At 41.7% G+C, this 26035-nt stretch overlaps 1 protein-coding gene across 9 annotated transcripts in view; it reads left to right on the top strand.

Moving 5' to 3' along the window:
* The first annotated feature begins 529 nt into the window (after positions 1-529).
* The window catches only part of CEP128 (centrosomal protein 128), a 446026-nt gene continuing 420520 nt past the window's right edge, over positions 530-26035 (top strand). For all 9 annotated transcript variants that reach the window (XR_012159510.1, XM_073349335.1, XM_073349336.1 and 6 more), the window contains exons 1-3: positions 530-707; positions 19003-19163; positions 21649-21735. Coding sequence is in view for 8 of the 9 variants with exons in the window: in XM_073349335.1 (XP_073205436.1) it covers positions 19017-19163; positions 21649-21735 (234 nt within the window). In the remaining variant the exon portion in view is untranslated. The remainder of the gene's footprint in view (positions 708-19002; positions 19164-21648; positions 21736-26035) is intronic.

Raw genomic sequence — 26035 nt, 5'->3', positions numbered from 1 at the left:
CGCTGCCTGCCAATCTGGCTGGTAGTGTAGACAAGCCCATAGACACCACATAAGATATTTTTTTCCTACCTCAAACAGATTACTGACCAGCGCCCTGATCTTGAAAGCACTAACATACATGAGTGATATTATGCAGATGAGTAGTTTGGACTGCTTCCCTGTGTTATAAATGACTCAAGTGCAAAATTGTTTGCAGTTGAAAAATTTATAGAAATTAATCACTAAAACTATAATTAAAAAGAATACTTATTCGCATTTTAATTATTTTAATACTGATTTTACAGTTACACTCCTCCCCCAGGTGTAATGTAGAGTCGCCGTCAGGATCAGGTCTTGCTGAGGATACTGTTCTTACACGTCTCCTCTCATGAATGGCCCTTTAAGCAATGGGTGTGGCCTGAGCCTCAGTGGGGCTTCCGTCGCGGATAGTGGCGCCTCATGCAAGCCCTAGCGGAGCAAGCGCAAGGACTTTTGGGAGTTGTAGTCCACTGAACCTTCTCCTATGATGGCGGCGTCGGAGCCTGAGGACTACATGTCCCACAGTGCTATGCGTCGGGGGCCCTGGCGCCTGAGATGCCGCTCTCTCTCCCTGTGGCAAGGCGGCTAGTTCAAGTTGCCATAGCGGCGAGGTGGGGAGGAAGCTGCGCAGAGTTGGGCGGTTGGAGCCGGCGGGGTGGGGGTGCCCTGATGCTGAGGTCTCTCGCGAGGTGAGGAGGGGGCTCGGCCCCCGTTAGGGGCATGTTGGGCCTGGGTGGCTCTGGAGTAGGACGCGGGGCCGAGTGGTCGGAGCCCAGGGGGGGCTACTGGCGACCACTGTAGGGGCTGGGCCCCGGGAGGGCCTGCGGGGCAGTGCATGGGGGCGATGGCTGTCCGGTGGGGGGCTCTGTGGTGCCTGGAGGGCACTGCCGCCGCTGTGGGGCCGGTGGGACTGTGGGGTGAAGGGGCTGTGCAGCTTGTACAGCTTGTACAAATAGCCCAACTTGATTGTCATGCACATTGTGTAAAGAGTTGTCACTTTGGATGGGCTATCACCAGCAGGAGAGTGAATTTGTGTGGGGGGGTGGAGGGTGAGAAAACCTGGATTTGTGCTGGAAATGGCCCACCTGATGATCACTTTAGATAAGCTATTACCAGCAGGACAGTGGGGTGGGAGGAGGTATTGTTTCATATTCTCTGTGTATATATAAAGTCTGCTGCAGTTTCCACGGTATGCATCCGATGAAGTGAGCTGTAGCTCATGAAAGCTTATGCTCAAATAAATTGGTTAGTCTCTAAGGTGCCACAAGTACTCCTTTTCTTTTTGCGAATACAGACTAACACGGCTGTTACTCTGAAACCTGTACAGAAGAGTGGTACTGCAGTGTTGTGTTTAGAAAGCTGGCCTTGAGCTAGACAGAGGAAACCACAGTTGCCAACTTTCACGTGGTAAATAAGCACCCTGATTTACAATAAGCCAAAAATAAAGCCAATCCCATTTCAAAACAAGGCCAAAACAAGCCAGTCCCTAAAGAACCTCAACCCTCTATGTGACTAGATCTCTCCGGCATGCAGTCTGAGACTGTGGTGGGCCCGCTGTGCACCCCTGCTTGTGCGTCCTGGCCCCTGCTTGCCAGGAGCTGATTTAAAAAAAAAAATACAAGCCAAAAACTAGCTAATAATCAACTCATAAACCAAAAACCATCCCAATTTCTGCATTTTTTTTCATGGATTTGGCATGCCTGGAGGAAACCTGCTACCCTGGCGTCAAAAGGTGGTGTAGCAGTGTCTGTGTGTTGCGTAATGGAATGAAACTGGGAGAACCCAAACTCTAAGTGTTGACAACAAACTTAGCCTTGGTCAGAGCACACAAATGATAGTATCATCCACTTCTTTGCCCCAACTAAGAGTTTACAATCTCCACAGGAGACAGGAAACCTGAGGATTCCAGAGCTGGGGATTACCTAATTGGTAGGAGCTGGGAGTCCCGGGAATTTCCCTGCTTCACGGCAGACTTCCAAGCCTGACCTGGGCAAGTCACTTAGCTTGTCTGTGCCTGGGTTCCGCATCTGTAGAAATGGGGATGATACTTCCTAATCTCACAGGGGTGTTGTGAGATTAATTACATTAAATATTGTGAAGTGCTTTGAGATCTCGTGATGAAAAGTGCTATATAAGAACCTGATATTATCATTGTTGCTATTAAATGTTATCAATATACTTGTTTCTTGAGGGAATTTGTAGGGTTTCTAAGTGGCACTTGAAACATAGCTACCTCGCATTGTAGTGTAGTGTGGGAATGTGCTCTCTCAGAATAACAATAAAATGTAGTAATCTCGGGTCTCTGCCTTGAAACATGACAAAATGACAGTGAAATGTGGCATTGTCAGGGTGATGGTTCATGCTAATATCCTACCTCCCTGCTTTGAAATTTGTTTCAATATTTGTGAATAAGATAAGGGCTTGAGTGTGTAACCTTGTCAAAAAAGGAACAATACTGATAATACAGTACTGGGGTCTGTTCCACATCAGGGTCAGTCTTAAAACCTGCAGGGACTTCAAACAAGACTAGAGTAGTAAACTGTCAAATGGGGGTGTGTGTATGTGTGTGTGTGTCTAGCTTCAAGAAACATCTCCTTGGCAAATATCTCTTCTGGCTTTCATCCTGTTTCAGCATATATTTGTACTTTTAATTACCTTGTATTTTATTTTTCTAAGAATTTCTCCTCATTAGGAGTTGAAATTAAAGACTATCATAACCATATTAAAAATCAGGATGTCAGTTATACAAACACTGAATCTCTCTTAAGCATGAAAGTGCTTGCACTTCCTCTTAGCATGCTTATCTGAATAAAGAGGAAGCTTGAAAGCTATATGAAAATCTAGTAGAAAATTGTTTGTCAGTTGAAATGTTCTCATTCAGTCCTTTTTTGTTTATTTAACACTTTATTTACTAGCCTCCTTTCAGCACTGCAGCCACTGCATTTTTTGAGCAAAACCTTGTGTTGAACAGTTAAAAATAAACCCCTTAACCTTCTATGTGGTAAATCTTCATTTCCTTTGTGCTACTTCTAGGGTTGTTTCTTTTTTCTTGACCTCATTTGGTGGAGACATTTCTTGGAACTTTATATTGTTTTTAGCAAATCAACTTCAGTGCTGTTCAGCATTACTTCTATTTCAGTGTTTAAAAAGGTCAGTAAAAATAACTGTGATCAGAACCATGCTTTTGGAAAAAGCTTCTGTGCCAGTTTAAATATCTGAGTCAAAGAACCCAAAGGTGCCTGTCTTGGGACACTTAGGCAAAGTATGATTTCTGCTCCACACTGTCTGAGTCTCTCCTCCCTTCCCACTCAAGAAGGTACATTGCAAGAGGAAAGTCAGCTGCTATAAGGACTGGCAGGAATCAGGGCACCAAATGTTACTTTTTGTTTAGAAACAATCTTGCTTATAGAAGTTAGAGGTAGAAAAGCTCTTATTTCGAAATTAAAAATTATGCGCACAATATTTTAAAATTATGCAAAATTCTGCATATTTTATTTACCAAAATAATTGAAACTGGCACGATTATATTGTGGTGTTTTGATAATTTATTTCAAAATACCTGTCAGCAAATATGTCTCTAACAATATAGACAACAAACAAGATTCAGGATCTGGTTTTTTGACAAATAGATTCCCTACTAGGCATATTAATACAAAATTTTGAGTAACAATTCATTTAAACTACAATACAGAAATGTAAGCCCTCATGTAAGCCCTGGCTGGGATGATTTAGTTGGGGATTGGTCCTGCTTTGAACAGGGGGTTGGACTAGATGACCTCCCGAGGTCCCTTCCAACCCGGATATTCTATGATCCCTCAGAAGCAGTGCAAAGGCGTGGAGGAGTCAGGGGGTAATGGAGGACCTGAGGGAGAGTGAAGTAATTGTTGGGAGTGAATCTGGTGGTTTGTTGGGTGTGCGTGGGAGAAGTGTGGAAAAGGGGTGTTTTTTAGGGGAAAGGGATTGTTAGGCAGCTGACCTTCTCTGACCTCTAGCCTCTCCCATTCAGTCAAGCACATCTGCACCTATCATCATGTGTCCCTGCATCCCCCTTCTGTCCCATCCCCATGTGTCCTTGCACCCTGACTCAGCCACCCCTCACCCCCATTCTCATGTGGTCCAGCACCACAACTGAGCCACCCTTTGCCCCACCCCATCCCCACATGGCCCTGCACCCCCACTCCCATTTAGCCCTGCCCCAGTCTATCTGCCCCACTAGCCCTTGTGAACTCGGGTCTTTGACACCCCCACCTCCCAGCAGAACTGTGTGCCCCATTCTGTCTGTGTCCTCCCTCTTCCCCCCCACCCCATGCCTCCTCACTTGGCCGCATGGGCAGGGCACTGTGAGGAACGCACCCTCTCCTCTTCCCTATCACTGGCTGCTACTGCCGGTGAACAGGCTGCTCTCTGTTCTGGTGCCACAGCAGCCCCTGGGTGGTGAAAGGTGTAACTTCAGTGCCTCTCCGGCAGAATATATTTTCTACAGAGGGGGAAAAAAATCCGCTGGGGACATGAATTCTGCACTTGTGAAATGGTGCAGAATTCCCACAGGGGTAAGATCTATGAGAGCATACAGTCCATCTCCCTGCTAATACAATGATCGTTCCCTTTTAGTACACTTTTTAGTATTTTGTCCTGCCTCATTTTAAATATTTCAAATTATTGAACTTTTTCCTGTAGCTAGGGAAGCGTGATGTGATTATTCCCTGAGTGCTGACTCCTGACCATAGTCGGGATTCTTTGTCTTTAGCTCAGCGGTGCCCAAACCTTTCCTGTTGCACCCCATCTCCCCTTACAGTAATGAAATCTGTCCACATTCCCCCCCCCTTCCCATTACTGAGCAGTCAAGGCTTCCTCAACTTGGGGTGACGGTGGAGCTGGGGGCAGAACTGGGGATGGGGGAGGAGCTGTGGCTGGGTCCAGACCTGGTCTGGGGGTGCAGCTGGGTGCGAAGCGGAGCTGCAGCTGGGGGCAAAACAGGGCTGGGTGGCACTCCCACCCAGCTCTGTGGGAGCTGACCCGGGTCCTGCCATGTGCCCCCCCCCCTGAACATTCCTCAGTTTGGGGACCCCAGCTTTAGCTGCTATGTTGTTGATAAACTTAAAGCCTCCCCATAGGGATTGCCATACCAATGGCCTGTCTAGTTCAGGATCCCTTCTCAGATATCTGTCTGTACCAGATACTTCAGTGGAAAATGAAGGAAACATGAAGTGGGCAATTATGGAATAACCTGCCCATGAGGGAAGTTTCTTCCTTTCTCCATCATTTTAGATGTTGGCATATGCCTTGAAGTAAGAAGGCTTATATTCCTTACAAACTTTTTTTGACATTTCTATCTAATGTATCTGTGGATGTTCTCATTAGCCATATGACTATTCGGTTCTCCTTTTTTGAATTGCCTGATATGTTGTGGCAAGAAGTGCCATGCTGGTTTCTTCTACTTATTTAGGCCATGTCTATATGTACAGTGCTGCAGTGGAGCACATGTGGTGAGGATGCTCTGTGCCGACAGGAGCAGCATAAGCTATGTCGGTGTTAGAAGTTCTCCTGCAGATATAGAGCTGTGCACACAAACCCTTATGTCAGTGTAACGTATGTCACTTGGGGGTGGAATATTCACGCTTCTGAATGACATACATTTTGCCATTGAGCTTCCACAAGTATGTGTACACCAGCAGGGTAATCAGACTCCTTGCTAATAGTGTAGTTATAGCCTAAATGAATACTGGAACATAGTTTCTCTTCATCCTCTCCCCACAGTCCCCCTTGAAGGAATGCTGTCAAATGACCTTTAAAATATTTTCTTATTTTCGCTTTGTCTCTTGATTCTTTCCAATCCACCCTGCCCTTAGATGTGCTTAAAATTAGATAGTTGCAAAGTTTTAGAAAAGTCATTTTCCCTAGTGCTGAAGATAAACAATCAGGGCTGCTATTATTTTTGGACCCAAGATATTGGAAATAATGTGGTGGTGGAGAAAGAAGGATGTGGGGCAAGAATTAGGCCCCAGTCCTACGATTGGATCTGCTAACTTGCACCTCTGCAGCCAGGAAAGCTCCACTTAGGTGAAAAGCTAATTTTTTCTGGTTATCTTATAGGATGTTTCTGTTCTGTGTAACAGTCCTTTTGAGCCAAATGGAAAACATGCTTATTTGATCTTGCATTCCCAAATAACATATAGCACTTCATCTTATGTACTAAAAATAATAAAGAAAACAATTCTAATCACATGCATCTCTTTCCCCTCTGGAGGGGAAGAGCGGATAAATTACATGTGGCAAACATGGATCAACTAGGATTTGTATTAAACAGGCAGCTGTCAGATAATGCTCTAAATTTTAGACCTGATCTTTTCACTCTTACCAGCAAGCCCCATCTATTTTTATCACTAGATGCAGAAAAAGCTTGGGGCAGAGTAAATTAGCAGTTCTTAAAAGATACTTTGGATACATTTGGCTTAGGCCCTAAATTTCAAAATTGGATTTCCATCTTATATTCCAAACCATATGCTGCTGTAAGAGTAAAAGGATATCAGAAAAATGCTACTCCTTTAGACGCACACACCAAGGATGCCCATTGTCTCCTCTTCTTTTTGCCAGATTAATGGAGTCATTCATTAAGTTGATAAGAAATAATCCTTGTATAAGGGGAATTACAAAAAGAAACAGGGAACACAAATTAGCCTTCTACAGATGATATTTGTTATGAATCTCTCTCACACTCTACTAGATCAGAAAGAGAAAACCTTAAAATTTGTCAGTGTCAGGATTTAGTATAAACTATGACAAGTGAGACCTCCTGGGTGTAGGTATGGGCTATGATCTACTGAAAGATATAAAAGATAAATACGAACAGAAATGGGTAGCTACTTCAGTAAGATATCTGGCAATCCACATTTCTAACAGATGGCAAAACTTATGCGCTTTTGATTAAAAATATCAAAAGAGATCTGAAAAATCGGTCAAAATATGAATTGCAGCAGTTAAAGTGAATATTTTACTCTCAATTAACTTCCTTTTCCAAACATTCCTGGTTTTAGTCCCTGGGAATTTGCTTAAACCTGGATTTCTTATTTCCCCAAATGAATTTGCCACTAATTTAACAATCCATGATAAACAATCTACTTTATAGAGGCTGTGGCAAAAGGAAGGATTGGCTCTACCAAACATTAAACACTGTTATCAGGCCAGTCAGATCATAAACCTGATGTACTGGATAACACCGACTGGACCGACTCCTGGGGTATCAAGCATAATGCCCCTGAGGCCTGTCAAGGTTCCTTCCCCACTCTGAACTCTAGGGTACAGATGTGGGGACCTGCATGAGAACCCCCTAAGCTTATTTTTACCAGCTTAGGTTAAAACTTCCCCAAGGTACAAACTATTTTACCTTTTGCCCTTGGACTTTATTGCTGCCACCACCAAGCGTCTAACAAATATATTACAGGGAAAGAGCCCGCTTGGAAACGTCTTTCCCCCCAAAATCCTCCCAAACCCTACACCCCCTTTCCTGGGGAAGGCTTGGTAAAAATCCTCACCAATTTGCATAGGTGAACACAGACCCAAACCCTTGGATCTTAAGAACAATGAAGAAGCAATCAGGTTATTAAAAGAATTTTAATTGAAGAAAAAGTAAAAGAATCACCTCTGTAAAATCAGGATGGTAAATACCTTACAGGGTAATCAGATTCAAAACATAGAGAATCCCTCAAGGCAAAACCTTAAGTTACAAAAAGACAAAAAGAACAGAATATACATTCCATTCAGCACAACTTATTTTATCAGCCATTTAAACAGAACAGAATCTAATGCATATCTAACTAGATTACTTACTAAGTTCTAAGACTCCATTCCTTTTCTGTTCTTGGCAAAAAAAAAAAAAAGAACCACACAGACAGAGAGAACCTTTGTTTCTCCCCCCTCCAGCTTTGAAAGTATCTTGTCTCCTCATTGGTCAGGTGCCAGTGAGGTTATCCTAGCTTCTTAATCCTTTACAGGTGAAAGGGTTTTTCCTCTGGCCAGGAGGGATTTAAAGGTGTTTACCCTTCCCTTTATATTTATGACAGGGCTGGTTTTGTTCAACATCTTTATTAGTGATCTGGATGATGGGATGAATTGCACCCTCAGCAAGTTTGCAGATGACACTAAGCTGAGAGGAGACGTAGATATGCTGGAGGGTAGGGATAGGGTCCAGAGTGACCTAAACAAATTGGAGGATTGGGCCAAAAGAAATCTGATGAGGTTCAACAAGGACAAGTGCAGAGTCCTGCACTTAGGAAGGAAGAATCCCATGCACCGCTACAGGCTGGGGACCAACTGGCTAAGCAGCAGTTCCGTAGAAAAGGACCTGGGGATTACAGTGGACGAGAAGCTGGATATGAGTCAGTAGTGTGCCCTTGTTGCCAAGAAGGCTAACGGCATATTGGGCTGTATTAGGAGCATTGCCAGCAGATTGGGGGAAGTGATTATTCCCCTCTATTTGGCACTGGTGAGGCCACACTTGGAATATTGTGTCCAGTTTTGATCCCCTCACTACAGAAGGGATGTGGACAAATTGGAGAGAGTCCAGCGGAGGCAACGAAAATGATTAGGGGGCTGGGGCACATGACTTACGAGGAGAGGCTGAGGGAATTGGGCTTATTTAGTCTGCAGAAGAGAAGAGTGAGGGGGGATTTGATAGCAGCCTTCAACTACCTGAAGGAGGGTTCCAAAGAGGATGGAGCTCGGCTGTTCTCAGTGGTGGCATATGACAGAAAAAGAAGCAATGGTCTCAAGTTGCAGTGGGGGAGGTCTAGGTTGGATATTAGGAAACACTGTTTCGCCAGGAGGATGGTGAAGCACTGGAATGGGTTACCTAGGGAGGTGTTGGAATCTCCATCCTTAGAGGTTTTTAAGGTCCGGTTTGACAAAGCCCTGGCTGGGATGATTTAGTTGGTGTTGGTCCTGCTTTGAGCAGGGGGTTGGACTAAATGACCTCCTGAGGTCTCTTCCAATCCAAATCTTCTATGATTCTATGAACACCAAACCCTAATCAGGACTGGCTAGAGATATAATGATGAGCTTGTTCTGCAATCAAAGTACAAACGATTCCCCTGGATAAAGAAATCCTATGGGCCAAAATCAGTATATAGCCACCCTTTTATGAAAACAACAATAGAAACTTGGGGTAGCTTTCTAAATAATTTAAGCTCATACCCCTCATCTCTTGTAACCTCAATAAAAACCTGGAAGTGTTAACATTTGGGAACTTACATAAAAATTCAGCCAACTGTTTAGAGACAATATATTTAGATCAACTGATGAAATACAACTAGCAAAAGATACCAACATTCTAGTGTCTAAATACCTACACTTGAGACTTTTCAACCCATCCCTATGAAAAAGCAAACCTAAGCAGAAAATTGATGCAATTTGAAAAACTACTCACTACCTCCACAAAACACAAAGGTTTACTCCCCATTCTGTACAAAGTAATCTCTGGTTTCAGAGTAACAGCCGTGTTAGTCTGTATCCGCAAAAAGAACAGGAGTACTTGTGGCACCTTAGAGACTAACAAATTTATAAGAGCATAAGCTTTGGTGAGCTACAGCTCACTTCATCGGATGCATAGAATGGAACATATAGTAAGATATACAGATAAGTTGGAGGTTACCATACGAACTGTGAGTGGCTAATTAGTTAAGATGAGCTATTATCAGCAGGAGAAAAAAAACTTCTGTAGTGATAATCAAGATGGCCCATTTAGACAGCTGACAAGAAGGTGTGAGGATACTTAAGGAAATAGATTCAATATGTGTAATGACCCAGCCACTCCCAGTCTCTATTCAAACCCAAGTTAATGGTATTTTACATATTAATTCAAGCTCAGGAGTTTCTCATTGGAGTCTGTTTTTGAAGCTTTTCTGTTGCAAAATTGCCACCCTTAAATCTTTTACTGAGTGGCCACAGAGGTTGAAGTGTTCTCCTACCGGTTTTTGAACGTTATGATTCCTGATGTCAGATTTGTGTCCATTTATTCTTTTGCGTGGAGACTGTCCAGTTTGGCCAATGTAGATGGCAGAGGGGCATTGCTGGCACATGATGACATATATCACATTGGTAGATGTGCAGGTGAACGAGCCCTTGATGGCGTGGCTAATGTGATTAGGTCCTATGATGGTGTCACTTGAATAAATATGTGAACAGAGTTGGCATCGGGCTTTGTTGTAGTCTCTGTTACTTACTAGAAACAACTATGTTCATGAAAAGAAGAAAAATTGCCGTAGGAATAGACACCAAAACCGAGGAATGGGAGAACATATGAAGCAATGGTCCATAATGAACACATTAACAAAATAAAACCTTGTTACCATTTTTTATCAATGGTACCTAGCGTCTCTTTAAATTAAATGAATTTATGGTGCAGGGATGGGTAATTGCTGAAGAAAATGTAATGAAATGGAAGGATTTTTCTATATATGGTGGAAATGCCCCCAAAGTAAGGCATTTTAAAATGCAATTGGAGGCAACATAAAGGAGATAACAGGGTGTCAGCTATCAGATAACCCCTTAGTATTTTTATTAAATTGCCCTGAAAACTCTGCATCTTACAAAAGCAATGGAAAATTGATCATTTATGTACTAGTTCATGCTTTAATTACTATAGCAAGGTGATGGAAGAAGAGTGACTCTGCTAAATCTATTAATGGGGATCAAAAAATCTGGGAAATGCTGGTAATAGAAGAATTAACTCAGTTTTTACAGGGCAGAAGGAAGAAAAGAGAACTACTTAGAAACCTGCCAGAATTTTTTGGAGTTTGCTGGAAGAGGGCATTGCCTGCCACCAAACCTGATGGTTTGAGAAGTTTTTTTGACTACTAAGGAAGGGGAAAAACCCTTTCAAACATAGTAAAAGTTAAACTCAAAATAAAGGCATTAAAATAGGAAGAAGGAGAAAAGCTTAATATTGTATAGAGTTTTGATAGGACAACTGATAAATAGACATCTCAATGTCTGAAAAACAGAAGTTTGGACCTAAATATGAGATGAAAGACTTTAATTGACACTATAAAATGAAAATACAAAAGAGGAAGATGAAGAGTAGAAAAGCATCAACCAATGTATGGGATCAATATCACAAAGTTGAAGAAAATGACTAGTAGCAGGTTTTGTCAGTACAACTTTACAGATTTCTGTAGGCCAATTAAAAACTGCAATACGTGTGTGCATAATACAGTTTACCTCTTAAAATTTGTTTTACAATTTAATAAGATTTGTTATAAAAGAATGGATCTATTAATAAAATAAAAAAGAGAAGAGATTATATGTGGTAGATATAAGCTGTTATGAATTTATATTCTGTAAAATTTTACCATATTTGAATACAGTTGTGAAAAATCAAGTTTGCTGAAACAATACTGACCATGACTTTGTGATCAGTGTAGACTAGGAAATCTTTTTGAGCACTGTGTCAATTAATTGTTATCAAATCCTAAAATTTAATGTTGAATGTGATTTTGTTCTCGTGTATACTAATTGCAAAATTGTGATTAGTATAGTTTTGGTGTTAACAGTTTTCAAACAGTGAAATTTTTGTCGCAGTATGTTTATCCTTCTTTGGAAGGTGCTCAGATACTATGGTAATGGATGTGGTGTATAAAAGCCAAAATAGCACGGGGATTAGTCAATGAATTTTTTCTTCACCTACCAGAGGCAGAGATCGGATTGCCTTGTGACTTTCAGGCTGCATGAAATTGTGGCTCCTCAGGTGGTCATTTGTATTACTTATGACTAACACCAGTCCTGTAAGCAAAGCTATTAATGTGCAGTGCGGTAATTGTAGTATGTGCAGTCTTGATCCTACACCAGTTGATATCAATAGAATAAGATTGAGCCCTGTGTAAGATCTACTTAATTTACAGGATTTGCAGGAAATAACATCGTATGAGCAGATTTTTAAAAATACCTTTCTGCAAAAATTATTTGTGGGTTTTTACTCAGACTACTTTGGGTGGAATCCAGGGCTTAAAGACTATACACCTTTTAAGGTAAGTATATTTTCCAGGTTAACTTGACACATGCAGTATCTCTTGGTTAACTGTGTGCACACACTGGACAGACTTGCATTCAGCTGTCTTGAAGGCTTGTTATGAAGCTTACAGTGATTAGAGATTTGTTTTTAAATATATTATATGGTAGTGACCATAACCTACTCAGAAGAGACTAACCTTTCATGGTGGGAGAGAATTCATTCTTGTTGCTTTCTCCATCTAAGCCTCAACAGTATTGTGACCACTGTGCTACATGTTATAGATCATGCTAAGATTTTATCATGGTTACTTTTAGAAAAAGTCATGAACAGGTCATGGGCAATAAACAAAAATTCATGGAGTCTGTGACCTGTCTGTTACTTTGCTAAAAATAACCAGAGGGCAGGGTTAGATGGGGGAAAGAATGGAGTCCCATGGAGGGGGGGCCTAAGAGGCCGAGCCCCCTGCCGTGGTGAGGGACGCAGCCCATACTTCAGTGGCTGCAGAGGGGCACGCGGCCACGGGGGGCACATAGCCCCCACTTCAAAGCTGGCCCAGCTTCGTGACATGGGTTCGCGGCCCTGACTGTAGCAGGGCAGGGGCACACGGCTCTGGGAAGCCAGAAAAGGGGCGCATGGCTCCCGGTGCAGCCACTGGGCTGAGGTGCGTGACCCCAGCTGCAGCCCCTAGTGGAAGCCACGGGCTGGGGCGCATGACCCCGGCTAAAGCCCTCGGCAAGCCTGGGATGCTGTTGGGCTGGGGCGCATGGCCCCTGCCAAATCTCCATCAAGCCCAGGACTCGGGACACTGTGGGGCTGGGTTATGTGGCCCTGGCTGCAGTTCCCGCCAAGCCTGTGGGGCTGGGGCGCACGGACCCTGCCAATCCTGGGACATGGTGGGGCTGGGGTGCGCGGCCCCGGCTGCAGCCTGTAGTGGAAGTTGCGGGGCTGAGGCACAGGGCCCCAGCTGCAGCCCCTGCCAAGCCTGCGGGGAAGGGGTGCATGGACCCTGCCAAGCCCGGCATGCTGCGGGGCTAGGGCACATGGACCTGGCTACAGCCCCTGGCAGAAGCCGTGGGGCTGAGGCTCAGGGCCCCAGCTGCAGTCCTCACCAAGGCTGGGAAGCCATGGGGCTGAGGCACACAGGCCTGGCGGCAGTGCCCAGCGGAAGCCACAGTTCTGGGGTTGAGGGGTCCTGGTTCCAGCCAGCCCCAGCAGGGCAGGGGCACACAGACCTGCCTCCTCCTCATGAAGCCCCAGAAGTCACGGAGGTCCAATAATGTCACGGAATCCGTGACTGCCCTGACCTCTGTGACTAAATCGTAGCCTTAGTTATAGATTTTTTTTTTTATGTGCCTTTAATTTATTGATATCAGGTATTGCTTTAAGTCTCTTTTTTTCCTTTTTTCCCTCCATCACACTAGGTTCTTCCCTTGACCCTCTGTTTTTGGTACTGTATTTTTGCACTTTTTTGCTTCCGGTTATGCCTGCAGATTGCTTCCAAGCATTGAACAGTGGTGAAGGGCTAAGAAGGCACACTTGATTTTTTTCCCAGCAACACTGAGGAAGTATGTCTATTCGCATCCGGAGATGGGCTACTTAATTTTTTGTGCCTCAGTTTCCCCACCTGTAAAATCATCATGGCTATCTTGCTTGGCTTAATTACTGTTTTTAAAGTGCTTTGACGTGCTTGGATGAAAGATGCTGTGGAAGTACAGTGTGTTATCAGTCTCCTCCAAAAGATGTTTAGTTTTCACTGTACTTGGAAGAAGAAGAATCCTTCATGTGCCTCTTGCTTAGCAAAATATGGTCGTACTGGGCCAGCCTTGTAAAATGACTTTTGTCGTTAATAGTGACCTTAAGAGTATTAAGTACAGAAGAATCCCTTTAAAGCCAAAATCAACAAAATTATTTAATTGACGTTATTAGTTTGGAGCTGTTTGTTAGTTGGAGATAGAAAGTCACAGCATTCAAAGACCCTAAGGGTATCTCTACAGTGCAATTAATAAGCTGTGACTGGCCCGTGTCAGCTGACTCAGGCTTCTGGGATTTGGGCTAAAGGGCTGTTTAATTGCAGTGTAGACATTCAGGCTCACATAAATACATTTTGCAAGCTGGATCTGGCCCATGGGCCAAATATTTGTTTGAAATCCCTGTCATAAGTGGCTAGAATGGCTCTTTTCAGGGAAAGATCTTTGTACTCATTTGTGCCCCGGTCCTGCAAGATGCTCCATGTGAGTGCAGATGTCTGCCTGTGCAGAGCGCAATTCAGGATTGTGTCCTAACTCTCCATTGTTATTTCTTCCCTTTATTTTTGAAAAGGTATTTAACTGTAATTTCATGGATGGGGTATGAATTAAACTAATTATTGCAACACTCAATGCGTGGATGAGATGATGGTATAGGGAGGAGAGGTTTAGATTTATTAGGAACTGGGGAAACTTTTGGGGAAGGGGGAGCCTGTACAGGAAGGATGGGTTCCACTTAAACAAAAATGGAGCCAGATTGCTGGCACTTAAAATTAAAAAGGTCATACAGCAGTTTTTAAACTAAGGGCTGTGGGAAAGCCGACAGGTGCAGAGGAGCATGTAATACCAGGGTACAAAATATATCTGAAGGGCAGAATAGGTCGTGTTGGTGGGGGAGTGGTACTATATGTGAAAGAAAGCATAGAATCTAATGAAGTAAAAATCTTAAATGAACCAAACTGTACCATAGAATCTCTATGGATAGTAATTCCATGCTCTAATAATAAGAATATAGCAGTAGGGATATATTACCGACCACCTGATCAGGATGGCGATAGTGACTGTAAAAAGAAAAGGAGTACTTGTGGCACCTTAGAGACTAACCAATTTATTTGAGCATGAGCTTTCGTGACTGTGAAATACTCAGGGAGATTAGAGGCTATAAAAATAAAATACTAATGGGAGATTTCAACAGTCCCCATATTGCCTGGGTACGTGTCACCTCAGGACGGGATGCAGAGATAAAGTTTCTTGACACCTTAAATGACTGCTTCTTGAAGCAGTTAGTCCTGGAACCCACAAGAGGAGAGGCAATTCTTGATTTAGTCCTATGTGGAACAAAGGTCTGGTCTAAGAGGTGAATATAGCTGGACTGCTTGGTAATAGTGACAAAATATAATTAAATTTGACATCCCTGTGGCGGGGAAAACACCACAGCAGCCCAACACTGTAGCATTTCATTTCAGAAAGGGGGACTACACTAAAATGAGGAAGTTAGTGAAACAGAAATTAAAAGGTATAGTACCAAAAGTGAAATCCCTGCAAGCTGCATAGAAACTTAAATGCATATCCGAAATTAAAATACATAGTAAGAGAACCAAAAAAGTGCCACCGTGGCTAAATAACAAAGTAAAAGAAGCAGTGAGAGACAAAAAGGCATCCTTTAAAAAGTGGAAGTTAAATCCTTGTGAGGAAAATAAAAAGGAGCATAAATTCTGGCAAATGAAGATTGTAAAAATATAATTAGGAAGACCAAAAAAGAATTTGAAGAACAGCTAGCCAAAGACTCAAAAGTAATAGCAAATATTTTTTTAAGTACATCAGAAGCAGGAATCCTGCTAAACAACCAGTGGGGCCACTGGACGATCGAGAAGCTAAAGGCGTACTCAAGGATGACAAGGCCATTGCGGAGAAACTAAATGAATTCTCTGCATTAGTCTTCATGGCTGAGGATTTGAGGGAGATTCCTAAACTTGAGCCATTCTTTTTAGGTGACAAATCTGAGGAACTGTCCTGGATTGAGTTGTCATTAGAGCAGGTTTTGGAATAAAATGATAAACTAAACAGTAATAAGTCATCAGGACCAGATGGTACTCACTGAAGAGTTCTGAAGGAACTCAAATGTGAAACTGCAGATCTACTAACTAGGAGTAGGTAGGTAGTCTGTAGCCTATCATTTAAATCAGCTTCTGTACCAAATGACTGGGGGATAGCTAACGTGATACCAATGTTTAAAAAGGGTTCCAGAGGTGATCCTGGCAATTACAGACTGGTAAGCCTGATTTCAGTACCGGCCAAACTATTTGAAACCATAGTAAAGAACAAAATTGTCAGACACATAGATGAACATAATTTGTTGGGGAAATCATGCCTCCTACTCCACTAAAATTCTTTGAGGGGGTCAACGAGCATGTGCACAAGGGGGATCCGGTGGGATTGAACTCACAACCCTGGGTTTAGCAGGCCAATATTCAAACCATTGAGCTATCCCTCCACCCCCTTATGTTGTTAACATTCAGTTATCAAAAATACTTTCAATAATAGTCTCAAAAATTTAGGTCCCAGTCTTATGAGGTTCTGGGAACTTCCTGGGAAGTTGGTAAGAAATGAGTGTTCAGTACCTCTTAGGATTGGTTCTTATTTTGTTTCTACTGACTATTTTTTCTACATTTCAATGACACACCTCTTCCCCCTACCCAGCCTACTTAAAGTATGTTACAGTAGAAAATATTGGATTAAGGGTACTCCGCTTACGTACACAGAAATGGCTTTCAGTATATGATGTGGTGAATTTTGCCTCTCAGGATGGGAGAAGAGATGTATGTTGTTTAATTTATAATGGTATATAAATTTATAAGATTTTAAGTACAGCATTACCATATATTATAATTATTTTATTTTTTAAACCTTAAATAAAGGTGGGCATGAGCTGAAAGCTGCTTTTTTTAAATACCTGAACGTTCCCAAAGCTTGGATCTGGGAATCTGGTTTGGGGCTGGGCCGGCTAATAAGACAACATAATATAAACATTCATCTTCTGTAAATCAAAAAACTTTGCAAAGAATCCATGTAGAGAGAAATTAGAAGGATTCTGTGCATTTATGGAAGCAGTGTTTAGTATTTAGACCTATAGACTGAGAGTCAGAAGACCTGAGTTATACTCCCAGTTCTGCCACAGATTCATTATGTGACCTTTGACAAATTCTAGATTTCATTCCTGCCTTCTCAGTTTCTGCATGTATGAAATGGGGATTTATGGCTCTGTAGGAAAACCTTGGATTAAAGCTGCTGTATAAGTGCAAAATATTATCATTGGTTTTAGTAAAGCTCTTAGGCTGCTAATGTATTGCAGTTATGGAGTTAAAAAGAAGACCTTCTGAAAAGTCAGGGAGTTTGCTTGCATTAATGTATCTAGTAGTTATCACATTATTCCAAAATATTGCTATATCAGTTCTTTGTCTTCTAAAACAATGTAGATTACATGATTGACTGCTACGATGTACACAATTCTTCAACAACAGTGTTATTTTTATAAACACTATTTTTATAATCCAAAACTATGCTAGGTGCTTCACAGAAAATGTGGAAAGACACGCTTCCTGCCCAAAAGAGTGTGTAATATGAATTTAAGATGTGTAAACAGTAGTGTGGCATAAAGTGAGGAAAAACAAGATTTATAGTAGTGGTGATACTCAGTTTAAGTATATGTATATTTTAGTAGTTCAATAAAAATACATAGGGAGGGAGAAATGTGAATATAATTTAATCATTAGCCATAAACATCAAGGAAAAGATTATTCATTTTAGTTAGATTAATATAAAGGGAAGAGAGAGAGTAGGAGGCAGCCTGGAAAAAAGATGAGGTCTTCATTGAAGAAGTGGACAAAGAGGTCGTCAAAGCTGGAGGAGAAAAGTGATAGATGGGTTGATGACATAAATGGTTTTAAAAGACATTAGATATAGTAGAAGTTGCATGTACCACATTGAGAATTTATCATGAAGATGATGTCTGAATAGAAAGACTTTAAAAAAAACTATGTTGCATATTTGATATGAGGAGTCTGAAAAGATATGTCTAATGAAAATTAAATAAAGCAAAAATATTAAAATAACTCTAAAGCTTCTTTTATCTGAAGGTCTCAAAGTACTTTACCACGACTAATTAAAACTTGCAACACACTGCTTGACAGATCAGACTGAAAATTGAGGCATAGGACTTGTCTAAGTGACTTAGCAAGTGACTTGTCCAAAGTTCGTGGAAAGATGGGAAGAGAACAGAGATGTCCTGACTCCAGTAATCTGCTTCCACTAATAGAAGTTAACACTTCTCTAGATTAAACAAAAAATACTAAATATGAGTTCATGCCTCATTGAAAATTTTTGAAATCTATTTCAAGGCTGTTCTGCCTAAGAAATGCTACTTTTTCCTATATATTTTTTTCTGTCGCTTCCTTCTTAAAAATTCTTTCTCGTGATAGCTGCATTTAAAAATATATTTGTTTTGAGTCTTCTTCTCTACCTATGATCACCTGAACTCCTAATTCCTCCTTTGTGGTGTTATAATTTTGTTGCTGTAGTGACAATTATGTTAGGTTTCAGAGTAACAGCAGTGTTAGTCTGTATTCGCAAAAAGAAAAAGAGTACTTGTGGCACCTTAGAGGCTAACCAATTTATTTGAGCATAAGCTTTTGTGAGCTACAGCTCACTTCATCAGGATTATGACTTCATGTTAATCTGAAGCAGGTGAACTTGTAAGAAACAGAGATCTTGGATTTTATGTCAACTTCTATATTTAATATAGAAAGAATCTCCTTCCCACTACATCTGTTCACCTCTTCCTATAAAGAGAGAAAATAGAGGCAAAACTATTTCTATATAGAATGTTTTTCATGAGGCATCAGTTGCTTCTTTAAAGTTCTTGCGTGTATCTATAGTGCAGAGAAATGTATACTGTGTTGCATCTTAAACTATTTTCATGTGCCTGTTTTTCTTTAGTTGTTTCAGCTGGTTTATGCTTCCAGAGTTGTCAGCATTCACTGTAATAGTCATCTTCCTTCACATTATTACAATCAAAAACCCTGATTCATCATAGTTTGCACACTTCTTAATCACCACTCTGAAAAATATATATTTGTGGGCAAATAGAGATGTTCAAGTTTGTTCATATTTCAATGACTAGATTTTATAATATAAGTGTGGTTACATTCAGATCTGTCCTTTTTCCCTGTTCCCCAGATTTTAATACATCAATGGCAGATTCATCCAGTGATTCAGAGAACTTTCTTCGTGGTCGTGTAGGAAGGCGGGGCCCTCTAAGAGCCACTCACAGCAGAGCCCGAAACCATGGTGCTGGAGATGTTACAGAGAAGATCCATACCTTAGCAAGCACTTTACAGGTTGTTAGAAAATGATCAGATGCTGTGCAAACAGATAAGTTATGTTTGTTAAAAGAAAGTGCCCAATATTCTGAATGAGGTGGTCTAAAGTGCTTTGGTAATGGGAAATATTACTTGCCATTTACAAACTGTAAAAAGTATTTGGGAAATAAAGCATGACATGTCTGTGTTTACAGTGAGTATTTTACTGCTATTTCTGACAGCAACATGGAAGCATGATAAAATATTGTTAGAAATGACTCATTTAAAACATTGAAAGGTCTGATAATGTCTCATTCAGTTACAAAGTTGGCAAAATGTGAACAGAGCAATCCTTTTTTTTTTAATTAATTGGAGAATTCCAACAGGATACATTAGGTCTTTGGGGCAGCGACTGTCATTTTGTTCTGTGTTTGTACATTGCCTAGCACAATGGGGTCCTGTGAATCCTAGGTGTTATCACAATATAAATAAAAAATAAATAATTACAGATGGGTGTGAAGACAAAGATCCCTTCCCCACAGATCTGATAATCTGAATAGATACTGTTCAGATGAAGGATCATGGACAGACCAGAGTGCAAAAGAGAGTGCATGTCACTTGTTTGGATGACTTTTTGGGGCAGTGGCTTCTCTGTGGGCAAAAGTAATTCGGTACAGTTGGCATTGTGGGGTTCCATGTTTTATGTATCCCTGACTCCAGCTCAAACTTGCTCAGTTTGCAAGTTAAGACTGCTTTCCAGCTGACAGCCCTGCAGATTCAAGCTGGGTTCTTTCCTTCTTTATGCATCCATCACCAGCAATAAAAATGAGGGTGCAAGTTGGCCTGCCCTGCAGTATCTTTGCTACTGGTGATGTGTGAGAAGGAGAGAACCCACGGTGAGTCTGCGGAGTTGTAACTTTAGAAAAGAAAAATTTTAAATTGAAAACAGAGTAAACTTGAGCTGGAATAAGTGAGATACAACACTGCAGTTTTAATTCTGAGCTGAAGAAGGATCTTGATTTAGATGCACTGTGTTCATCATTTTGATTAATGAATTAAGACTCAATATTTTGGTGTGAAGTATGTATTGTCCTCATTTTGCAGATGAGGGAACTGAGGCATTGAGAGTGAAGTGAATCCCAGCACTGAATAGAATCCAGATCTCTTGACTCCAGTCTTATGCCATAACTAGAAGATCACACTTCCTTTTTACTTGACAGTGTCTTATATTTTTATGTAGCCGTTGAGCCAGACAATATAACAAAAATGCCAGTATTTATTTTCAGTTTATTCAGAGTGCCTACCTATAGCTTCAAGCTCTCTCTTCCTTGTTTGTTGAACTTGACAGGTAGCTTAAGCTGTTTGCCTCTGTAAAATACAGATAATGATTAAGGCTGCGTATCTGTCACGGAGGTAACGGAACTAATGGATTCCCTGACTTTTCATGACCTCTGTGACTTCTGATGCAGCTGGCTCTGTGGCTGCCTGAGCAGCTCAGGCAGCCCCTGGGGCAGCCGCACTGACCATTGCTGGGGCAGTCTTGGGCCACCGCACTCTCCTCCTGCCAGCAGCAGTTTGGCTGTGGGAGGGGACTCAGGGCTGGGGCAGGAGGTTGGAGTGCGGGTTGGCACTTACCTTCGGGGGGCTCCCTGGAAGTGGCCAGCATGTCCCTGCAGCTCTTAGATGGAGAGACCAGGAGGCTTGCGTGCTTCCCCTGCCTGCAGGCACAGCCCCTGCAGCTTCTATTGGCTGCAGTTCCTGGCCAATGGGAGCTGCAGAGCCAGCACTCATGGTGGGGATGGCGCATGGAGCCCTCCGGCCTTCCCTCCCCCTAGGAGCTGCACGGACATGCTGGGTGCTTCCGAGGAGCTGGGCAGAGAAGGGTAGGGAGCCTGCCATCCCTGCCAACCCTCCCCCCTGCCAGCACCAGCAGAGATTTTGGGCCTTATGCTGCTGCCTGCCTCCCAGCACTAGCAGGAGTCCTGGGCCTCACGCTGCAGCCTGCCTTCCCCCAGCACCTGCAGCACCCCCAAACTGCTGCTCCAGAGCACTCTTGGCCCTCTGGCCCAAATTTTAGTAAGGGGTATATAGTAAAAGTCATGGACAGGTCACGGGACATGAATTTTTGTTTACTGCCTGTGACCTGTCCATGACTTTTACTAAAAATACCCGTGACTACAATGTAGCCTTAATAATGATACTTTGGAATCTCAATGGGATTGCCATAATATGAGGCTAAATGATTGCTTTAAGGTCCTTTAAGGTCCAAAATTTGACTGCTTAAACTTAAGCATCTATTGAAAATGATTGATTTGATTTGTTTTCATATGTGCTCGGCATCTCTAGCTCTCACAGACTTCCGTGGGAGTAGTGGGTGCTCAGCCACATTGAAAATCAGATCACTTATTTAGATACCTAATATGAGGCAAAGTATTAATGGTAAAGCTAAAAAGTAATGCATTTTTGTTTCTTTGGAGAGAAGATTTCTAATTTAACATTCTTTTTCCTCAATTTTGTTCTTAAGGATACCAACCGAAACCTGAGACATGTTGACCAGATGCTAGGACAGTACAGAGAGTACAACAATGAGCAGACTGAAGCTATAGCAACTGTGAGCAACTTTCAATGTAACCTTAAGCCTCTTCCTCCTGTATTATTATATAACCAGTTGAAAATTGGTGTTTAGCAGTGGGCAAGCGAGAGAGAGAGAGAAGTATCGGGGGTAGCCGTGTTAGTCTGTCTCCAGAAAAACAACAAGGAGTCCGGTGGCACCTTAAAGACTAACCGATTTATTTGGGCATAAGCTTTCGTGGGTAAAAAACCCACAAGCTTATGCCCAAATAAATCTGTTAGTCTTTAAGGTTCCACCGGACTCCTTGTTTTTATATATAGAGAGAGATTTAAACAGTATAAATCAATCTTTTAATAGTCTTCTGTACTACCACCTTTTGGAAGTAATAGAGTTTCTGAATGAGATTAGAACACTTTTATTACTGGTTGGCCCAGTCTTCTTTGTGGTCCCTTTAGGAAATGGCTGAAGGGCAAAATTAACCATGGTTCAGAGGGCCCACACAAGGCCCTATACACAACTTAAACCTCTGACATGGAATGGTGCTTAAATGTGGTACACAGGCATTTTGCAAGCCTTTACCCCAGGGTGAATTTAATCAGAAATGAATGGGATGATATTTAATTGTAGAGTAAAACAGGAGATGGATAGTGTTAAGGATGAACAAATTGGTTGGTACTCTGGGAGCTGTCAAGATTCCTTCCCCACTCTGAACTCTAGGGTACAGTTGTGGGGACCCACATGAAAGACCCCCTAAGCTTATTCTTACCAGCTTAGGTTAAAACTTCCCCAAGGCACAGATTTCTTTCTTGCCTTGGGAACCAGCTTAGGTTAAAACCTGGTACACTGCCACCACCAAGTGATTTAACAAAGAATCCGGGAGGAGACCACTTGGAGAAGTCTTCCCGCAAAATATCCTCCAAAGCCCTTACACCCCCTCTCCTGGGGAGGCTTGAGAATAAACAAGATGAGCACAAACCAGCCTTGGATTTTTAAGACACTAAAAACCCAATCAGATTCTTAAAAAACAGAACTTTATTTGAAGAACAAAACAAAGATAAAAGAAACACTCTGTAAGATTAGAATGGAAGATAATTTCACAGGCAGTCAGATTCAAAACATAGAGAATCCCTCTAGGCAAAACCTTAAGTTACAAAAAGACACAAAAACAGGAATAAACATTTCCTCCAGCACAGCGAATTTACAAGCCAAAACAAAGAAAACCTAACGCATTTTCTAGCTAGATTACTTACTAACTTTACAGGAGTTGGAGGGCTTGCATCCTTGATCTGTTCCTTGCAAAGGTATCAGACGGACAGACAAAAGCCTTCTCTCCCGCACCCCTCCAGATTTGAAAGTATCTTGTCCTCTCATTGGTCATTTTGGGTCAGGTGCCAGCGAGGTTACCTTAGCTTCTTAACCCTTTACAGGTAAAAGGATTTTGCTTTTGGCCAGGAGGGATTTTATAGCACTGTATACAGAAAGGTGGTTACCCTTCCCTTTATATTTGACAGGAGCTATCAAGTTTGAGATGTTACAGTCAGAGATGTATTGAAACTGAATCCTGTAATATGAAAGGAAATGTGGAAAATGTACTGTTTTGCTTGAAAATTGGCCTAATATTTGAGCACTCTAGTATATATTCATTGAATTCAATAATACAACTTCTGTAAGTTGTGTAAATTCTAGTGAAATATGCCCCTCAGTGCTCCATTGTACTATTACCAAGTACAACTGCACAATACAGATAAGTAGAATATTTAAAGAAATTAAACTTAAATATTTAAATTATGTAGAATTTCCATACTTCTACATTGTAATGTTGAATTACCTGCTATTTTTCTTCTGAAAAAGCAGTAGGAAAATTTTATTCTATCCTAGTAATTAGGAATATAACTATCCCAGTTGGGAAGCGTAGATGTCTTCAATACTAATACAGTACTCTGATTTAGAAGATAAACTTGAGTACTTGTGCCTTTGCTGATATATATAATTTAATTGCTGATTTTTACTCTTAACATTTCTCTTGGACATGGGAGACTCAAATGTAGGTTCACAGTTGGGTTTTATTAGTTTTCACTGTTTTACTAATGGAATTTATTCAGTTTTTTTTTTTTTTTTTTTAGAGAGACACTAACTTTGCAGAGTATAGAAAAACATGATTGGCTTATTTACTCTCAATATACTGGTAGGTGTTCTTTTCAGGCAGCTAGAAGTTGAACTGGGTTTTGGCTGAGCATGGCTGTGTCAGAATTTTATTTTGATTCAGGACCTTCTCTTTTAGCATCTGGATGACTGATATCTTTCTGACTGATATCTTTCTGACTTGATTTCTCTTCAAGTTGAGCAATAAAGTTTTAGGACACCTCTTGTTGGAGACTTAGAATACTAAAGTATAGTCTCCACCCTCTATTAATAAAAAACTTCATCTTCCAAACAGCTCCTGTTCACTTCCCTGAACATAAAAAAGTCATCTTCCATTACCTTCACATCCATATTCTACTTCTTGTGTACCAATGGTCTTATGCTTTCTTCCTGCCTGCTAGCAGTCTCACTTGCTTATTTTGACATGCTGCTGATTTGCTACTATTTATTTCTCATCCCTGGCTGCCGGAACCCTTGATACAATTGTCCCCTCTTATATGGTTCCAAGCCTGCTGGAACAGTGAGGAAGTTTTTGTTGGGTGATGGGAGGCCATACAAGGGAATTAAACATAGGTGTATTGTGTTGAGACTGTGTCCTCACAAGAGTCTTGCTCTGAATCCTAACAGCCAGAAATCTACCTTCTAACTCCACAATTACATGTTACCTCCAGGGAATGATCTAGTTTTCAAAATATCTAAGCTGATCTAGGACTCTGCCGTCTCTTGTTGAAACTAGAGCAAAGAGTAAAAAATATGGTTTTAACAGTTCTTTCCATTCCTGGATGCTTCTATGAGGAAGGTCAGTCCACTTGGAGGAAGGCAGTGTAGCCTATTGGCCGGAGCATGCAGCAGGCCTTGTGGTTGGGTTCAGAGCCATAGTCAGTCATTAAGAGCCAAAACCAACGGTCAAAATCGGAAGTCAGGATCTGGATGCCAGAGGGTCGAGACAGGAGCTGGAGTCAAGGGTCAAACTGGAGGTTAGGAACTGGAGCAAGCAGGAAAGGAGGGGTTCAAGGTAGGGGGAAGTACAGAGGCAAGGCTCGATGCAAGCAGGAGCAGCATGAACAAGGTAATGCAAGAGCAGGCCACAGTGATGGGGATGAGTGTTGAGAAGCCAGCAAGCTGCAGCTGCTGGCCTCTGCAGCCAATCAGGTTGGATGGCTAATCAGTCTGCAGCCCAGATATACTAATGAGGCTGCCTGGAGACTAGCTCTGCTGCAGGCCCTGATTCCTGACAGAGAAATTAGAAGAAGATTATTACAGCATCCTGCTTTGCATAAAAATACTGTAGTCTACATCCTTCTATTTTGCCTGTCGTCAGTTGCTCAGGGGAAGTTTGACTATCAACAATTAGCTTAATCATAATATAGCCATGTCTTGATTGTGAGCTGCTCCTACAATGAATGAATTTTAATCCTGGTTTTCACTTTACTTCAAAAGGAATCTTTGTTTCTTCCCCTTCATTCTCGTCCCTATGTATAAAACATTTAGGTGGGTGAATGAAGGGGGAAATGATGTCTTTTCCTTCCTATGAAGTATTAAGATGTTGGTTACTCTTTGATGCAGGGTAATAGGCTTGATGGCACAGTGATCCAGTGCAGCAAATCCTATGTTATGATAGATTTGTATTTTGCAGTGTTCTGCAGTATCCACCAAATGTAGTTTCATTATGTAAACCTTATTTACAGCTCATTGGTTTTGTTTAGTTTTTAACAAAGTCAGTCCAGAGTTGTTCTTGCACAACTGACTGTACTTCCATGCCCATCTCTTTAAACTCAACAGTTTGCGGTCTATTTGGAAAGAACTCCATATGCTTGTCAGTGACTGAGAGGAGTGAAGGCAAAAGGAAGCCACAGTGCACTACCTAGATGATTGTACTAAATATATTTCAGAAACAGAATTTGTCTGTCAGCTCAGGATGCTCAACTTGACTACGAAAATGCATGTTAGTGGCTCCCCAAGATGCTTCTTTCGTAGCTGTAGTGAAGAAGATAGCCAGGAAGGATTAGATCAGTTCTGGATGCAAGACACATATAGCAAAGACAAAGCTAACCAGGAACAATTAAATGAGGAAAAGGGAGACTCTGTAAAAACCCTAGTTCTTTCCTGTCTCTAATTTCCTTAGCCTGATTGAATCTGGTTCCTTCTAGCTAGTGAAAACATTAGACCTCATGTCCCTATCGTCACATAAGAGGAG

The sequence above is a fragment of the Lepidochelys kempii genome, chromosome 6 (assembly GCF_965140265.1).
Source record: "Lepidochelys kempii isolate rLepKem1 chromosome 6, rLepKem1.hap2, whole genome shotgun sequence".
In the NCBI taxonomy this organism is placed as follows: domain Eukaryota; kingdom Metazoa; phylum Chordata; order Testudines; family Cheloniidae; genus Lepidochelys; species Lepidochelys kempii.
Note: the sequence above shows the minus strand (reverse complement) of the source record. Positions and strands in the feature narration are given on the sequence as shown.